Source organism: Symsagittifera roscoffensis, chromosome 1 (genome assembly GCF_963678635.1).
Source record: "Symsagittifera roscoffensis chromosome 1, txSymRosc1.1, whole genome shotgun sequence".
Lineage (NCBI taxonomy): Eukaryota > Metazoa > Xenacoelomorpha > Acoela > Convolutidae > Symsagittifera > Symsagittifera roscoffensis.
Genome location: NC_087062.1, coordinates 6,434,659 through 6,449,071, shown reverse-complemented (window position 1 = coordinate 6,449,071; position 14,413 = coordinate 6,434,659). Strand labels below are relative to the sequence as shown.

The 14,413-nt window shown below is 36.4% G+C and overlaps 1 protein-coding gene across 1 annotated transcript in view; it reads right to left on the bottom strand.

Moving 5' to 3' along the window:
• Nucleotides 1-14,413, bottom strand: part of LOC134843901 (uncharacterized) — a 681,357-nt gene that overhangs the window by 99,010 nt on the left and 567,934 nt on the right. The window contains exons 2-12 of the mRNA XM_063860276.1: nt 11,690-11,819; nt 10,998-11,514; nt 7,687-7,932; nt 6,893-7,153; nt 6,552-6,673; nt 5,988-6,420; nt 5,595-5,717; nt 5,334-5,498; nt 2,999-3,181; nt 1,940-2,559; nt 1,329-1,551 (exon numbers count right to left, since the gene is read on the bottom strand). Of these exons, the coding sequence (XP_063716346.1) occupies nt 1,329-1,551; nt 1,940-2,559; nt 2,999-3,181; nt 5,334-5,498; nt 5,595-5,717; nt 5,988-6,420; nt 6,552-6,673; nt 6,893-7,153; nt 7,687-7,932; nt 10,998-11,514; nt 11,690-11,787 (2,991 nt within the window). The 5' untranslated portion in view covers nt 11,788-11,819. The remainder of the gene's footprint in view (nt 1-1,328; nt 1,552-1,939; nt 2,560-2,998; nt 3,182-5,333; nt 5,499-5,594; nt 5,718-5,987; nt 6,421-6,551; nt 6,674-6,892; nt 7,154-7,686; nt 7,933-10,997; nt 11,515-11,689; nt 11,820-14,413) is intronic.

Genomic DNA, 14,413 nt, shown 5'->3' with positions numbered 1-14,413 from the left:
AATTTTTACAGCGGCGAAGCAAACGGAAAAAAATCAAAAATCATTTTTGTTAACAAAACCTAAAATTTAAACAAAAGCCCAAATTATCCGGAACAAAATTGCCTGCACCTTTAGAAACTTTACAAAGAGCTTTGGGAATGCTATGAAGAATCCAATTTTTCAAAAACAGTCCTTTCTGCGGAACTAAGCAGACAAAAATATAAGCAGACACATAATAATCTAAATTAGCCAAAACTCTATATTTGCGAGAAAGACAGGTCTCAACTGGAATCGAACTCCCGCGCTTTGTCGTCTCAAGCAAGGGAATTACGGCAACTTGGAATAAAGCTAAACCATTGAGATACGGGAACTGAGCCGATAAACAAAAACAAACAGACGATAGTCCGAAAAAGCACAAAACCTCTATTTTGCAAAAAAGGCTCAGCCGGATTCGATCCGCAAATCTTTGCCGTTTCAAGCAGCTGTTTTACTTCTAAGATAGATGCGCCGGATGTTTGACTGGATTTGAACTGATAAATACCAAGCGGTAACAAAGCCGAAAAAACCTGAGCAGAAACCGTTCATGCCGAAACGAAATTCAAAAAAATCTAAACTTAAAAAAAAATTTCCCCTCAGTGCACACACACGCACACAAAAACGTTTTTCAGACGTAATGACGCAATAATAGGCCACTAAGTCGATATTAATCAGGCCGACGTTTATTAGGCCAATAAAATGACCAAAAAAAAAGAAGAAAAAAAAGAAACTTTAACAAATCGAGCTGGTAAAATTACAACCAATGTGAAAAGCAAGTTTTGATTCGGCCAGATTTTTAAAATGCTGAAAATAACTGCAGTGAAAATTGTTTACAGCTAAATAAACGAGTGTTCGATAAGGCAACTAAGCCGACAAAAAATAAGCAGCCAAATTATAGGCCGAATTTTGAACCGGAACTTTTAGCGTTTGAAAAAAAATGGTGCTGGTCAGATTCGAACCCAGGACCTTTGCCGTCCTAGGCGTATGCGATACCACCAGGCTAAGTGCACAAGAAAGACTTCAAAATTTTAGTTCCTTATGAGCCAAGGAAGGTACCACCAGGAGTCCAATGATTTTGTGGACTAAGTTGTTTACGCGAAAAAAGTCTAGTACCCAATTGCAGCATCTTGCTATCGCAAGGGTAATAACCACATTGTTGTGAAAATTAAATTATATCTCTTTTTTACCTCCATAATGCAAATTTCTCCTATGAAGAGTTGTTCATTTGACAAATATAAATCAGTTTTCACAATTGCAAAACCAAATGCGGGGGTGGGAGGGGGGTGGGTGGATTAGAGATGAGTATATCTTACTTCGGAGTTGTTTGCGTCTGCCAGTTCGTTGTACATGTGTCTAAGTGAGGCGAATGTGCATTCGTGGAGTGCCTTGAGAGCATACTGGTCCACATTGTTCAGATACTCCTCCCAAGCGGGGGATCCCCTACTCACCTCGACACAGGAGAAAGTGTCCTCTAGCAGAGAGTGCACTTTCAGCCCAGATGACCTCAGATAGGCGTCGTGGTCGCACACAATCGTGCTGGAACGAATATTAAAAAAAATTTAGGTGGGGAAGAAACTAGGAAGTAGATGATGACAATAATATATGGAAAAATATATGGCTCAAAAACGCGAAAAATTTGAAAATATGTTAAATCAAATTAAAAATAGACTCTTAATTTAATTATACCGAAGTGCGAGCGAAAGCCGTATTTTTTTCAAATAAAAACGGTGAAAATTGTTTAAAAACGCAATTTCTGCACAAAACACAAAATCAGTTCCAAAAAATTTTTTAAAGTGCACTTAAAAAAAGGCACAAAAGAAGGGCAATACCACATTAGATTAGGTGGTACATTTGCAAGCACAATAATTATCCGTGTAATAGTGTGTATAATTTATTCAATTCAAAAACATCACAGCTTTCATACCTTTGTTCGTCCATCAATTCCTGCATGGAGTAGGAATGAGTTGAATCTCTGTCGTGGAACACATCAAGAGGTCCGTCCGACCATAAGTTGAAAATATCGAAGATCTCCTTCAAATTGCTCTTCACTTTGTCCAAATTATAATACAAGTCATTCAGAACCAGCTGGCTTGCATGCTCAATGAAGTCTTGCGTTTCTGCCATTTTCCAAGTATAAGCAGTTTTGCCCTGGTCCAGAAGTTGCTCAATAATTGTCAGTTTTCTGTGGAACAAAGCACGTTCTTCGCGTGTAATTGACCGCATAACGTAGTTGTACTTGGCGACGATAGCTTCCAAGCGGGCAGACAGAGATCTCAAAGTTTGGAAGTCCATACTTCTTATGATCTCTTTCACAGTGTCTGGCATTCGAACTTCAAACGGAGGTTGAGCAAGATAGTGAACCTCTCGTAGAAGCATGAGAAGGGATTGGTCCAAATTGACTCGAAGAATTTCGCTTAAATCTGCGCCGCTAGTAGCTGCTCTGTTCGAAGGACCAAGTGCACTTTCGCGGTCGGCTAAGACTAGCGCTCGGCTTGCAGTCGCAGACTCGAAAGGTAGTTCGTGGTCTTCACTGAGTGGAGAGATCTAATAGGTCAAATGGAAAAATTTCGATTTTGGTTCACACAAATTTTTCCAAAATACTTCGAAATTCGAGTTTTTAGCTCAAGTTGATTTGGGTGTGCCAAAAATTCCAAGCTTATTTCAAGCGCATACTTTATAGATGAAATGAACTGTTCATTATTATTTTGTGAATCTATCTAAAAATAACAGGAGCTTCTTTCGATTGAATTTTTCACGTTGTTTTAATGTATTTATCATCAGGCAACATTCATGCACCGTACTGAATTTATTTCATATTCATATATTCATGCTTTCCATAAAATTAGACTATAACGCTTTTATTTAAAAGCAATTTTTTTAAATTATAAATTAAACATGGTCATTTTGATGATTTTGTTGTTCTCATATCTGAACCATCAGTATAGTAGTTACTGTTTTTAGCAGTGAAAAACAAGGATCTCACAAGTATAAAGTCCTTGAGTCTCTCTTTGATCTCCGGGTTGAGACCCCTCTGCCAGTCCTTGAGGAGTTTGTCCCTGAATTTCTCAAGCTTCGCACTGAGTTCCCCGAACAGCTTCTCAATCTGCTGCCCCTCCGAACTCATTAAGGAGTTCGGACTCACTTTCTTAAGTTTTCCCATCGGCACCTAAATGCAAAAAAAGAGTAGCTAGAAAAGAGTGTGAATAAACCAGCCGCAGTATAACCAACAGAAAATGCGCAGAGTATATAAACCAGCCGAAAAGTTACATCATATGAATGAATTTGCATAACTTTCGTAACTGTTACATAATTGTTACATAACTATTACACAACACTCACGTATTTTCAGCTGGTTGATACTTCAGCTGGTTTATATACCATCGTTAGAAAGTTCTGTTGTTGTGAGATATGCCCGAGATGGCTATCTCATAAAAAAGTTTCTGTTTTAATACACAGTCTGTTTATCATGCTATCTATTTTCGGACGGATAGCTTCGTGCAACTTCTTAGTCTAATACTGATAATAATCCTACTCTTTTTTCATTGTCTCAAAAAAATGTGAAGGAAACACTGAAAAAACTGAAGCTAGGTTGCAATCAACTAAAAAGCCGCCCGAGCACTTAAATGAAGAGAGTATAATTAATCGAACCACTAAATTCTTCCACGCAAAAAAATCATCAAAATAGATCAAATGATATATAATATTGAAACCCTTACACTTGCAGTTCAACAAGTAGTTTAAAATCTCTGAAAAGTTTTCCGGCGTCGAGAACAACTGGTTGAAATTTTTTGCCGGTCGAAAAAAAACCGCGGAACTTTTATTCGGCAAACTTTGACTTGGTAACAAGACATGCTTGACAATACTGATTTTATATGACCCAAAATCTTCTGATGCCTTTTTGAGTTTATTTTCTTTAATCAATTTTTGTAGAAAAATTCTGCGCTACTTCGCAGCAACCAGCTATATTTCTATCCTTGTTACGCTTGCAATCAGCAAGGGCTTTGCAATCATGTACTAGATTTTTCCCTATTTGTCTGCTTATGTTTTGTCTGCTTAGTTGCAACGTGGATCTGTTTTTTTTTGTGGGCAATTTAAATTTTAGTTGCTGGTACAAGTATAATAGTTGGGTCCCTTAAATTTCGATGGGTCCATTAAGAAAAAGTTTAGCCCTTGAAGTCTTTGGAAACATGGTTCGCATTCGTTTACGTGTATTTTGGAAATTTTCATTTAAATTGCGGGATCCATTTTTATGCTTGATTTTTTCAGGGACCCAGCTATCATACTTGTACCTAGTTAATTTTAGTGTTTTGATTTACGTTTGCTGTTTGTAGTTTTATTAACCTTGACTTCGTATAATTATTTTTTTTTGTGTTTTTTTCTCTTAAAAACTTTATTCTGACAAATGATTTTGGTTTACGTTTTATTGGCGTAGTGAGCTAAATTTGAGTCGTTTCAAGAGAAAGCTAATTTTTATGCTCCCCTCTGGATTGTACAAAATGCTAAAAAATCTTAAAGTAGAAATTAAAGTTCAAAGTTTTTCATGACAATAATTTTGTTTTCGATTCTACGGGAATTTACCCAAGATTTTTTCGGCTCAGTTGCCGCTCAATAAATCTTTTTGGATTATTACTGAACGCGGTTGATTGTGTTTCTGGACGAGTTTTCCGCAAATGAAACATCATTCCAGACAAAATTTTGAAGTTGTGGTTTTTCGATTTTTTTGGATTGAGTGGCTATCCTTTTTTTTTCCCTTTCTGCTAGCTTGCAATGCAATAGGGCATCGCAAGTGGTACAAAGCTCCGCTTCGCCTATGTGTTTAAAATTGTGTTTGCAACAATTATATTGTCGCAAAATTCTGAGCTAATTATGACCGGCTTTTGTTGTTTAATGCAAGTTTTTTGCAATCATTCAGAATCAGAAAAAAAAAACATTTTCAAAATGCAGAATGGTATTTCCAGAAACAGGGAAAAATTATATTTTGATTTAAAAATTCAAACTGTGACTGTACTGGCTTTTTGTGACAACTCCTTTAAGGTTTTTTTGCGGTACCTTAAATCGTGAGGAAAAATACATCCGAATCCTAAGTTTCTTCCCACTTTCAGTAGTAAAAAAGGAATATATTAAAAAAAAGACATAAATGATGGTATTCTGAGTTTGTCTCCAAAATTTAATGTATATAGCAATAGATTTTTGCATCATTACATATTCACTTGAAAGAACATCAAAAAGCATTGGAACCTGTCCAGTGATGTCTCTGAAAACATTTTTCAAAGTTTTGCTAGTAAAGAGAATAAAAAAAAACAAAAGAGAACCCCCACCTGTATTCTCTGTTGGAGCGCATGTTGCCATTTGAGTTTGCTCACAATCAGGGGCACATTCACATGTTCCGGCACACTGTTTCTATTCTGATCTAACATGTCCTTGACAGTCATCATCTCGTGCAGGAAACAACTCACCATTTCCCTGTCTTCCCGCTCGATCGCCTACAGACACAATAAAAGGTCAAAAGAGGTCAACACAGAAAACTGTTGAATCCACCACTTGAGTTTGTTCGAAGAAAAGTGTCAATCAATTCACACCTTTTGGATGACTTCGCGGTTGTTCACACCCTCGAACACTTCTAAAATGCGCAGTTGACTCCCAATGGTACCACACTGCAGAAAACTCTGAGACAAGACAGAAGCCAGTCGCTTTTCTAAGTTCTAAAATAAAATATTATAAGTAGACTAAATTTTTTTTGCGAAAGAAATTCAGTTATAATTAAACACAAAAACCTGATTGGATGAATTTATATAACCGTAACTCAACTCCAATTATACACTCATTATATACTTAAGCTGCAGAATCGCGAGTCTACCGGAATAAAACATGCTTAAAAATAGCAACAACCCTACCCTAGCTATGATAATCCTAGCTTAAATAACATTACCTGAATTATTTTGATTAATACAAACTTCAGTTTCAGTTCTTACCCTAATGACAAGTCTGAAATTGAAGAATTGTTGTTCGAAACTCGCTTCTCCCTCCAATGTAGTGGTGTTGGATCCCGCCTGACTAAGTCGTTTGAGTCCCAACAAATCATTATGCGACACTGCAAAAGACTTCATAGCTTTTTCAAATTGTTCGTGGATTTCCGATACCAGAGCGTCCAAGCCATGACTTCCCGCGCCCCCAACTTCGGCAACTTTTCTCATCAATCGGAACTGGTGAATAGTTTCGACGAAATCCAGTAAGTCGTTGCACCGCTCGGAGAAAGCGTTCAGTTTGTCGAACGAGGGGGAATTCTTCTCGGGCCAGGGACTGTCGGACCAAAGGGATCCATCGGACAACTGGGTCCACAGATCATATTTTTCGGTCGGCGGGTAAATTTTAGCCCTGTAGTATGGAGTTTTTGGGGTCCTCAGCCTATAATTTTTAAATTTGATCACTTAATCTAGACATAAAAGAACCAAGAGTTTCAGCACAAACTGAAACCAAAAAAAAATTCTTCAATTGATTTCCTTCAAAGCGTATTGATTTGCTTGAAAAAGACTTACTCTTCTTTCCTCGTTTCCTTGTGTCGCCTTTGATTTAGAACATCTGTTTTTGCTTTTTTATCCAAATAAGACCCTCGGAAGTTTCCACAGAGATTCAGGGCAAACTTCAGCTCTTGGAACGCCTAAAAGTATGGGAACCAATGTAGATTTCGAATATCATACATTTTAGGCGTTTTCAAAGTTTCTTACACTTTTCACAATTTTTTAGTGCCAAGATTACATGTTTTTAATTTTTAGATTTATCAAGAATTCTTCAAGTTTTTAAGATTCCGCTTTAAAATTTTCTAAGTTCCGCTTTAAATCTCAGAACTTTCAAGAAAGATTATAAAAGTATAACGCACCAGTTTTGTGTCTTCGAGCAAATCCGAACTGACAAATGAAGATGCCTTCAGAGTCATTTGGTTGACGACAAGCGTGACCAGATTGTGGAAGTATGTCCTTTTATGGTAATGAGCAGAGTGTTCCCACACCAGCTGCAAAGTGTGAATCAGAGGTTTGTATAATTTCTTCACTTCCTCCACTGAGTCAGACAGAGCTATCTCCTCCAGGCGACACTGAAGTGGCTTCAGGAATCTGATGTTGTCAAGGGCTTCGCTTACAGCCTAAAAACAAAAAGATGCTATAATTACTTGCGACAGATTTGCTTCAGAGAAATCGATAATGTATTTTTAAAAATCTGATGTTGTCTAGGGCTACGCTTACAGCCTAAAAACAAAAAAAAATGCTTAAAATACTTGCGACATTTTTTTCAATTTTTGCAAAGAAATCGATTATGAATTTTTAAAAATCTGATATTGTCTAAGGGCTTCGCTTACAGCCTAAAAAAAATGCTTAAAATACTTGCGACATTTTTTCATTTTTTGCAAAGAAATCGATAATGAATTTTTAAAAATCTGATGTTGTCTAGGACTTCGCTTACGGCCTTAAGTATTAAATACCTTCGAATGAACAATAACTGCGACAGAAAAAGATGCTAGTACATAATAAAATCGAGGAGCACAACAGCGATTCTCGGTAGAGCTGAACATCTAATATTGTTGGCCCTTTGCCGCGTGGATTTATCATTTTAATCTAATTCGCTGACCTTATCTGTTGACGGTTAAATCTTATCCTAATTGTGGTACCGGATACTAACAGTTTGAAGGTCCTTTCTCATTTCGTGGACCCCTGAGGCATATTTGTTATTCTGCTGTTCCAAATATGCCACCAAATCCATCGTCACTTCAGAGTGTAATTGTGCTTCTATTTTGCGGAGCGAGATCACTCTTTCGTGCCACAGAGCTTCCTCATGCACCACACACGGTATGCCGGAGAAATCCCCCACTGGCATTTCCAGAGAGTGTCTGTGTACTTCATCCAGGGGGTCTACTTTCAACAGAACCTGTGACGAAAAAGAAAATATTTAAAATTTAATTTTTTTTAAGTTAAACAGTCACAGACTCTCACCCGAAGTTTGAATATTTAGGCCTAACTAAACGATGACTCACGAGCGCAAGCTCACCACCATCGCAAGCTGTGGCGCGTGAGCAACTTTCGAGCTGATAGACCCTATGATTGCTGGCAATCTTTAGTTTTACTTGCGCCCACAAAGTCACAACATTACGAGGCCAAACTGTGCACTGGATAGGCGCACAATTTGGTGTGTAGGTCGCTGGAAACCAGAGATAAGACTTTAAACACGTTAAATTTTTGATCAGAAAGATCAAGGAAAAAGACAGAACAAAAGAAGAACGAATCCACTTACAATTCACAAAATACACAGTTTGGCGTCGTAATGAATACTGCAATTAAATGAAGTGAAACATCATGGAGAAATGTCATGGCATCTTTTCAGTCATAATTCTATTCTTTACAGAGCAAGTCTCTAGTCGCAGGTACATCGATTCTCTGTTTTCTTAAAATTCTCAAAGTTTGACTCCTCAAATATTTTGCTAATTTTTGAGATATCAACAGAACTTGAAATACCGACTTGACATATCGACTTGACATATCGGGTGTCGTGTCATCTTTAATTAAATAGAGGGACCTATAAATAATGTATTATAAAGTTAAACAAGACTGCTCGTATCACGGCGAAGCTCTGAATGTTCCGAATGCCTTTTAAGATTTGTTTATGGAGCAGTAATAACATAAATATCATTAAAAAGTTAAATGTAGAAAAAAAAGACAATTTTTTTTTCTAAAACTTGAAATTTTTTCTATGAAAATCATCCCCCCACACGCCATATAAACTACAAAAGAATAGATTTCCCTCCTTGTAACAAATCAATCATGGCAAATAAGCTTCTTTCAACCAATTTGAACCGATTTCTAAAATGGATTAAATCTCCGCTTACGCGTTAATAGCGCGAAATATATCGCGCGTTAATTGTCCAAAATTGGCCAAAATGGCAATCTTTAAACCCCCATAACTTTACGAAAAATGATCTCAGGTGAAATATCGTTTCAAACTTAAGCTCAAGACAACAATACTTTTTAAATGATATTAAAAAAAATTCCGTCAAAAATGGCTAGTTAAATAGTCGAAATTTGTCTGAAGAAAAAAAACCCACCCTGAGCACAAATAATTCGTTACTTTCGCATCGAAAGTCGGAACAAAAAGACGGTCAAACAATGATTTTAGAAGCCAGACACCAAGTGATCAATATAATAGCAATTAGCTCTGAAAAAGTTTGACTGCAGCTAACAAAGTAAAAAATTGAAACAGATTTTTATTTTTTTTGGGAGTCAGAACTGCTTCAAAATTGCGGATTCTTCGTTGCAATTGAAATTTGATGAAAGAGAAGATGCAGAGTTGCGCTTCACTTGCAACAGAACGCAAGCTCAGCATTGCAAGCTAGCGAATAGTAAATTAGACAAAAAAAACAAGATCGATTTTTTTTGGGGAAAAAATGAAAATATTTTCAGAAAAACAGTCGAAAAGTACAACCACTAGAATTATATAAACGTTTGGTAATTGTCGAGTGAACAAAAGATCGAAACAAAAAAAATCCATAAGAAATTGTTGTTAGTAAAAAATTAAACTTAAAAATCATTTTTGCCTTTGAAGCGACACAAAATAAGGTAACAAAGCCAATAAAACATAAGTCAAAACGATTATGGCTGAATGAAGTTTTCAAGCGAAAAAAAGGAGAACCAAGGAAAAAATACAACATCAGGGCTATTAATTTACAAATTACAGTAGAAAATCAAAAACACTTGCATCTATGATAACAGCTGCTGGCAGCACAAAAAAATTCCTCGACGTAGCAACAAGCCGACAAAACATAAGCAGACAAACAAAAGTCCGACAACTTAATTTTCCCAAAAAAAATGCTAAAAAAATAAGGTCCGATCGGGACTCGAGCTCCAGACCTAAAGGGACAAAGGCGACCGCGTTTCCTCTAGGCCAAGCGGGAAGTAGTCTAGAAATTGCTAAGGTTCACTATTGAAGCAACTTCACAATTTCATACAGAACTGTAAGAAAAGTTGTTTACGGGAAAAAACTAGTTCCCGGTTACAAAACACTTGCTCTCGCAAGTGTAATTAATACTAAAAACACTAGGCTCTCAAGCTGATATATCAGTTTACATTTTCTGCGTTTATTTTTGCGTTAACTGATTGTGGGTAGAAAAACACGTCCAAATCTAAAGATTCTCTTCTCAACAAAGTGCTTAGAACAAAAAAAGAACAACATCTTACTGACACTTTTGGCTTTTTTTGAAAACTTTTTTCTAGGATAGGGATAATAAAAGAGCCAATTAACGATGAAGTTAAATAACAAAGAAAACATTGGAAATTATTCATTGATTCTGTTCAGACAAGTTGTTTTGTCTTTGCGCGATAAAAACTTTTAAAATCAAATTTCTTTAGTCCCCCGAAGCGCATACTTATAAAATCAAACTTTGCCCTTCAAAAGGCACATTTTGAGGGAATAAGTTCATAAAAATTAGGCCGACACCTATTATAATCCCAATGAACCTTTGATTACAAAAAAAAACGAAATTAAGTCGGAGTTAGTAAATTTAAAGCCAAAAAAAACTTCGAAGAGAACGGGCATAATTAAAATGTCTACTGACTGAAGTCTCTGAGCTATTTAAAAACTGATTGAATAATTCTGTTACACAATTTCTTTTCCACACAAAGCCTTTGTTATAATTTGACAAAATTTCCTAATTGCAAACATGAAATATATATATTTTCTCTGATTTCCTTGTGATGTTTTGGGATACACGAAATAACGCGGAAACAAAATTTTCTAAGCCGTGAATGAGGTCGGAACAATTATGGTAAACAGCAAAAACTTCTTACTATTTTCTCAACACTGGGCAAATTTTTCCTATTTTGAAATAGATCGAATCACAATAAAAAGGGCCTTCATAAAAACCTAATCAAACCCCAACCCGACTTTTATTTGTGAAACCTAACTTTCCTCGAAACGTTTTAGAACAGGGTAAATTTTATTACTTTAAGTTGCTTGGTCCAGTTGATTATTGTCGTTTCGATGATATGGGTGATTGATTTGCTGCGTTTTGATTGTGTTTTAATGTCCTGAAGTACTTCCAAGCTTGGATATGGTAGCTGCACGTCTCCACTTTTCAGCACTTGAGAGAATTCGGAAGATGCCAGAAATCGGTGCATCAAATCGACATACTTGTCCCCCAGAAATATTGATTTTTTCCCTGCTCCAATGACTGTATGCTGCTGATTATTTTCTTCATGGCTAACTGTTGGCAGGTAAAGTTCTCTGGACAACCAATTGATGTTTTCTAAGACGTCAACTGAATTGTCGAAAAATGCAACGTTGTTAGACCAATTTGACCTGTCCAGTTTGGAGGACAGTCCAAGCTTGACAAATGTAAGACATCGAACGACGCTGGTCTCCTCGGGAGTTGAAAGACTCGATTGAAGAAGACCTGACTGAAGTTGGTACACAAACAAGCATCTACAATCTTCATTCGAACAGAAGTTGGAAATATTTGCCCTGCAGAAAAAAGAAAGAAATAAACAACAGCAACCGTTCTTTGCATTTCAAGGATTCCAAGTTTTGACAACTACTCAATCATAGCTCACACACGCATTTCATCATATATCTTCACTTTTTGTTCGATGAGCGCTAGCATCCAACTAGGAATAGACTTAATTCAAAATCAAAATACCTTGAATCAATATCAGCAGTAAAGGCTTTGATTTCATCTCCTCTTGGTCGTAGAGATGAAGTTATTTTCGCTTCAAACCAAGCGATCTGCTCGTCCATTTCACGGATTATTTAGGTATCATATCATACCTCAAATCATAACAAGATGAGCTCAGCTCGCTGCAGAAAAAGCAAAACAGAATTTAGAAATTTATTTAAAAAAAACTTTAATTCACATTTTTAATTACTTTTTGATTTGTTTTGAGTTTTCAAATATCAAATAAGGCTTCAAGATCAATGAAAAAATATATTCAACTAAATTTTAAGTTCAGAAGACAGTATATTCGCGAAACACGTATAACTTATAAGAAAAATGGGGTCCTTCACATTATATAACCCAACAAATTATAACCCCCAACAAATTAACCCACACGCATCTAACTAGTAAAATCACATTAAAGCGACTATATTTTTTTTGCAATAAGGCTGGGGGATATAACACCTTGCTGTAATACAAGGATTGAATCTGAGCCTCACGAACAATTTTTTTCTTTTATTTTCTTTTATTTAGTAAATCAGAAGGTCAGACAATATGATGGCAACGAAGTTACTACAATTAACCTGCATCATTTCAACTAGTCGTTTGAACTTCATGAATAAAAGAATTCTTAAGGAAACTATAACGAGAAGGAGTTACAGATATTCGAGGTGGCTGGGAATCTAGTCGACCAGGTTAAGAAAACTAAGACCTGTGCAGAATAAACCAGAGTTGAAAGGAACTCAAAAAATTTGACCTGATATCGAGGCTACGGGTCTATCAGATGTTTGAACTAAGCTGCGTTTACGTTCCCTTGGCTCTACAAATAAAAACCAATTTTTGCCTCAGCAACGTAGAAATACAATACTTTAGTTTCTTTATTAGCTTTAAGAGATGACAAAAAATGTTTTAAAAACGGTCACTGGGCTGTCGGTCGGCAGCTCCTGTGGGATGTAACGGTAGTTGACTCCCTAGCCCCTGTAGAATGAGCGCAGACTCGGTTTGTATCCCCGGAACGGCCGCGACCGAGGCGGAAGATCGAAAATTTGACAAATATAGAGATTTAATTAATGATGGATATATTCTTCAACCAATAGCTTTTGAAGTTCAGGGTGCGCCGGCCCTAGCACTGAGATTTTTCCGAATAAGCTTTGTAAGAACTTGTGCACGTGTACCGAGGAACCCAGGGCAGGTAGTTTTCTTAAGCAGAGAATCTCCCTCGGAATACAGGTTGTGAACGCTGCCTGTGTACTCGGCACTTTTAATGATAAAAACTACTTTCGAAGAGGTTTTTTTATTTTTAGAGCCAAAAGAACAAAAGCACAGCTTTATAATAGTACATGATAGACCGTAGCCTCATATCAGGTCAGTCTTTTTGAGTCACTTTCAACTCCGGTTTATTCTGTGCAGGTGTTAATTTTCTCAATCTGGTTGGCTTGATTCACAATCATCTGACTCTCTTTACTTCTATCCACATTATACATTAATCTTCCAGATCTAGAAAATTCCGAGGAGTTTGACTGGATAATGTGATGAAGGGACCCCTGACTGTAACCTCGGTTTCTATAATACTTTCGACCTTCTGATTATTTTTAAAAACGGTTACTGAAGAACCTTTCCTATTTCTTTTGCAGTCCCCGAACCTGAGTATTGTGTTAACTCTCCCTCTCCAGCAGCGAACTTTAAAGGTTTTATACATTGAAGTTGACTGGTGAGGCTGCGATGATAAAGACCAATTGCATGGATACATATCTCTCGACTCATTTGTGGTACCTGATCCGGACGATTATGATACAACTTTGTTTTTCTGGTACTTATTAAGACTAAGGAACGATATAGAAAAACGGAAGCTAAATTTTGAATGATCAATTTAATGCAATTAACAGCAGGTTCTCTAAAACATGAAAAAAAAAGAAAATGTCTGTTTTATAAGGACCGAAAACAAAATAAGAAAGCAAAAACATTAAGGAACTGTCAAAAAAGTCAATTGTCTCCACGAACATATTACAACACAGCCAAAATAAACAAAAAGAACTATGATTTTTGACCAGCCTTTTCTAAGTGAAACCTTTTGCCTTTTGAGCTATCTCGCGAAAGAAAAATTTCTTATTTGAGAGTTTCCAGTGTGTTTCAATTTATTGAAGCCTTTAGCAAATTGTTTTAAAAATGTGCATGAAATTGATTCAAAATTCACAGTGTTTCGAAAACATGAAATGAACATCATCATTCAAATCGTCTTCTTACTAACCAAACGTAGCAGTCCGAAAGAATAAAAACAGTTTGCCGATCAGGACACCCATTATCCGTTTGAACCAAAAATGTACAGAAACAGTTCAGAAACTATCTAGACAAGCTCTCAACAATTTAGAAGGTGTTTCTTGTGTTTACAATTAGGTTACTAACTCGATGAGTTGTTTTCGACAAATATGATGTTATTTGATGTACATAATGATTATGAAACTCTCAACTAAAAAAAATTTAATTTACAATTTGAAAAAAAAGTTAAGTACTTTCGGCTTGATTATACTTCAGCTGGCTGAAACTTTAGTTGTTTTATACTTTGGGTTGTTTCTACTCAGGCTGGTTTATACTTCGGCTACTTTATACGGGGCAGTACAACAGTGCCGAAAAAAAATTAGTTCAACATCAGTGCCGAAAATGAAAATTTTGTTGAAACGTGCCGAAAATTTGAACAAATTTCAACATATT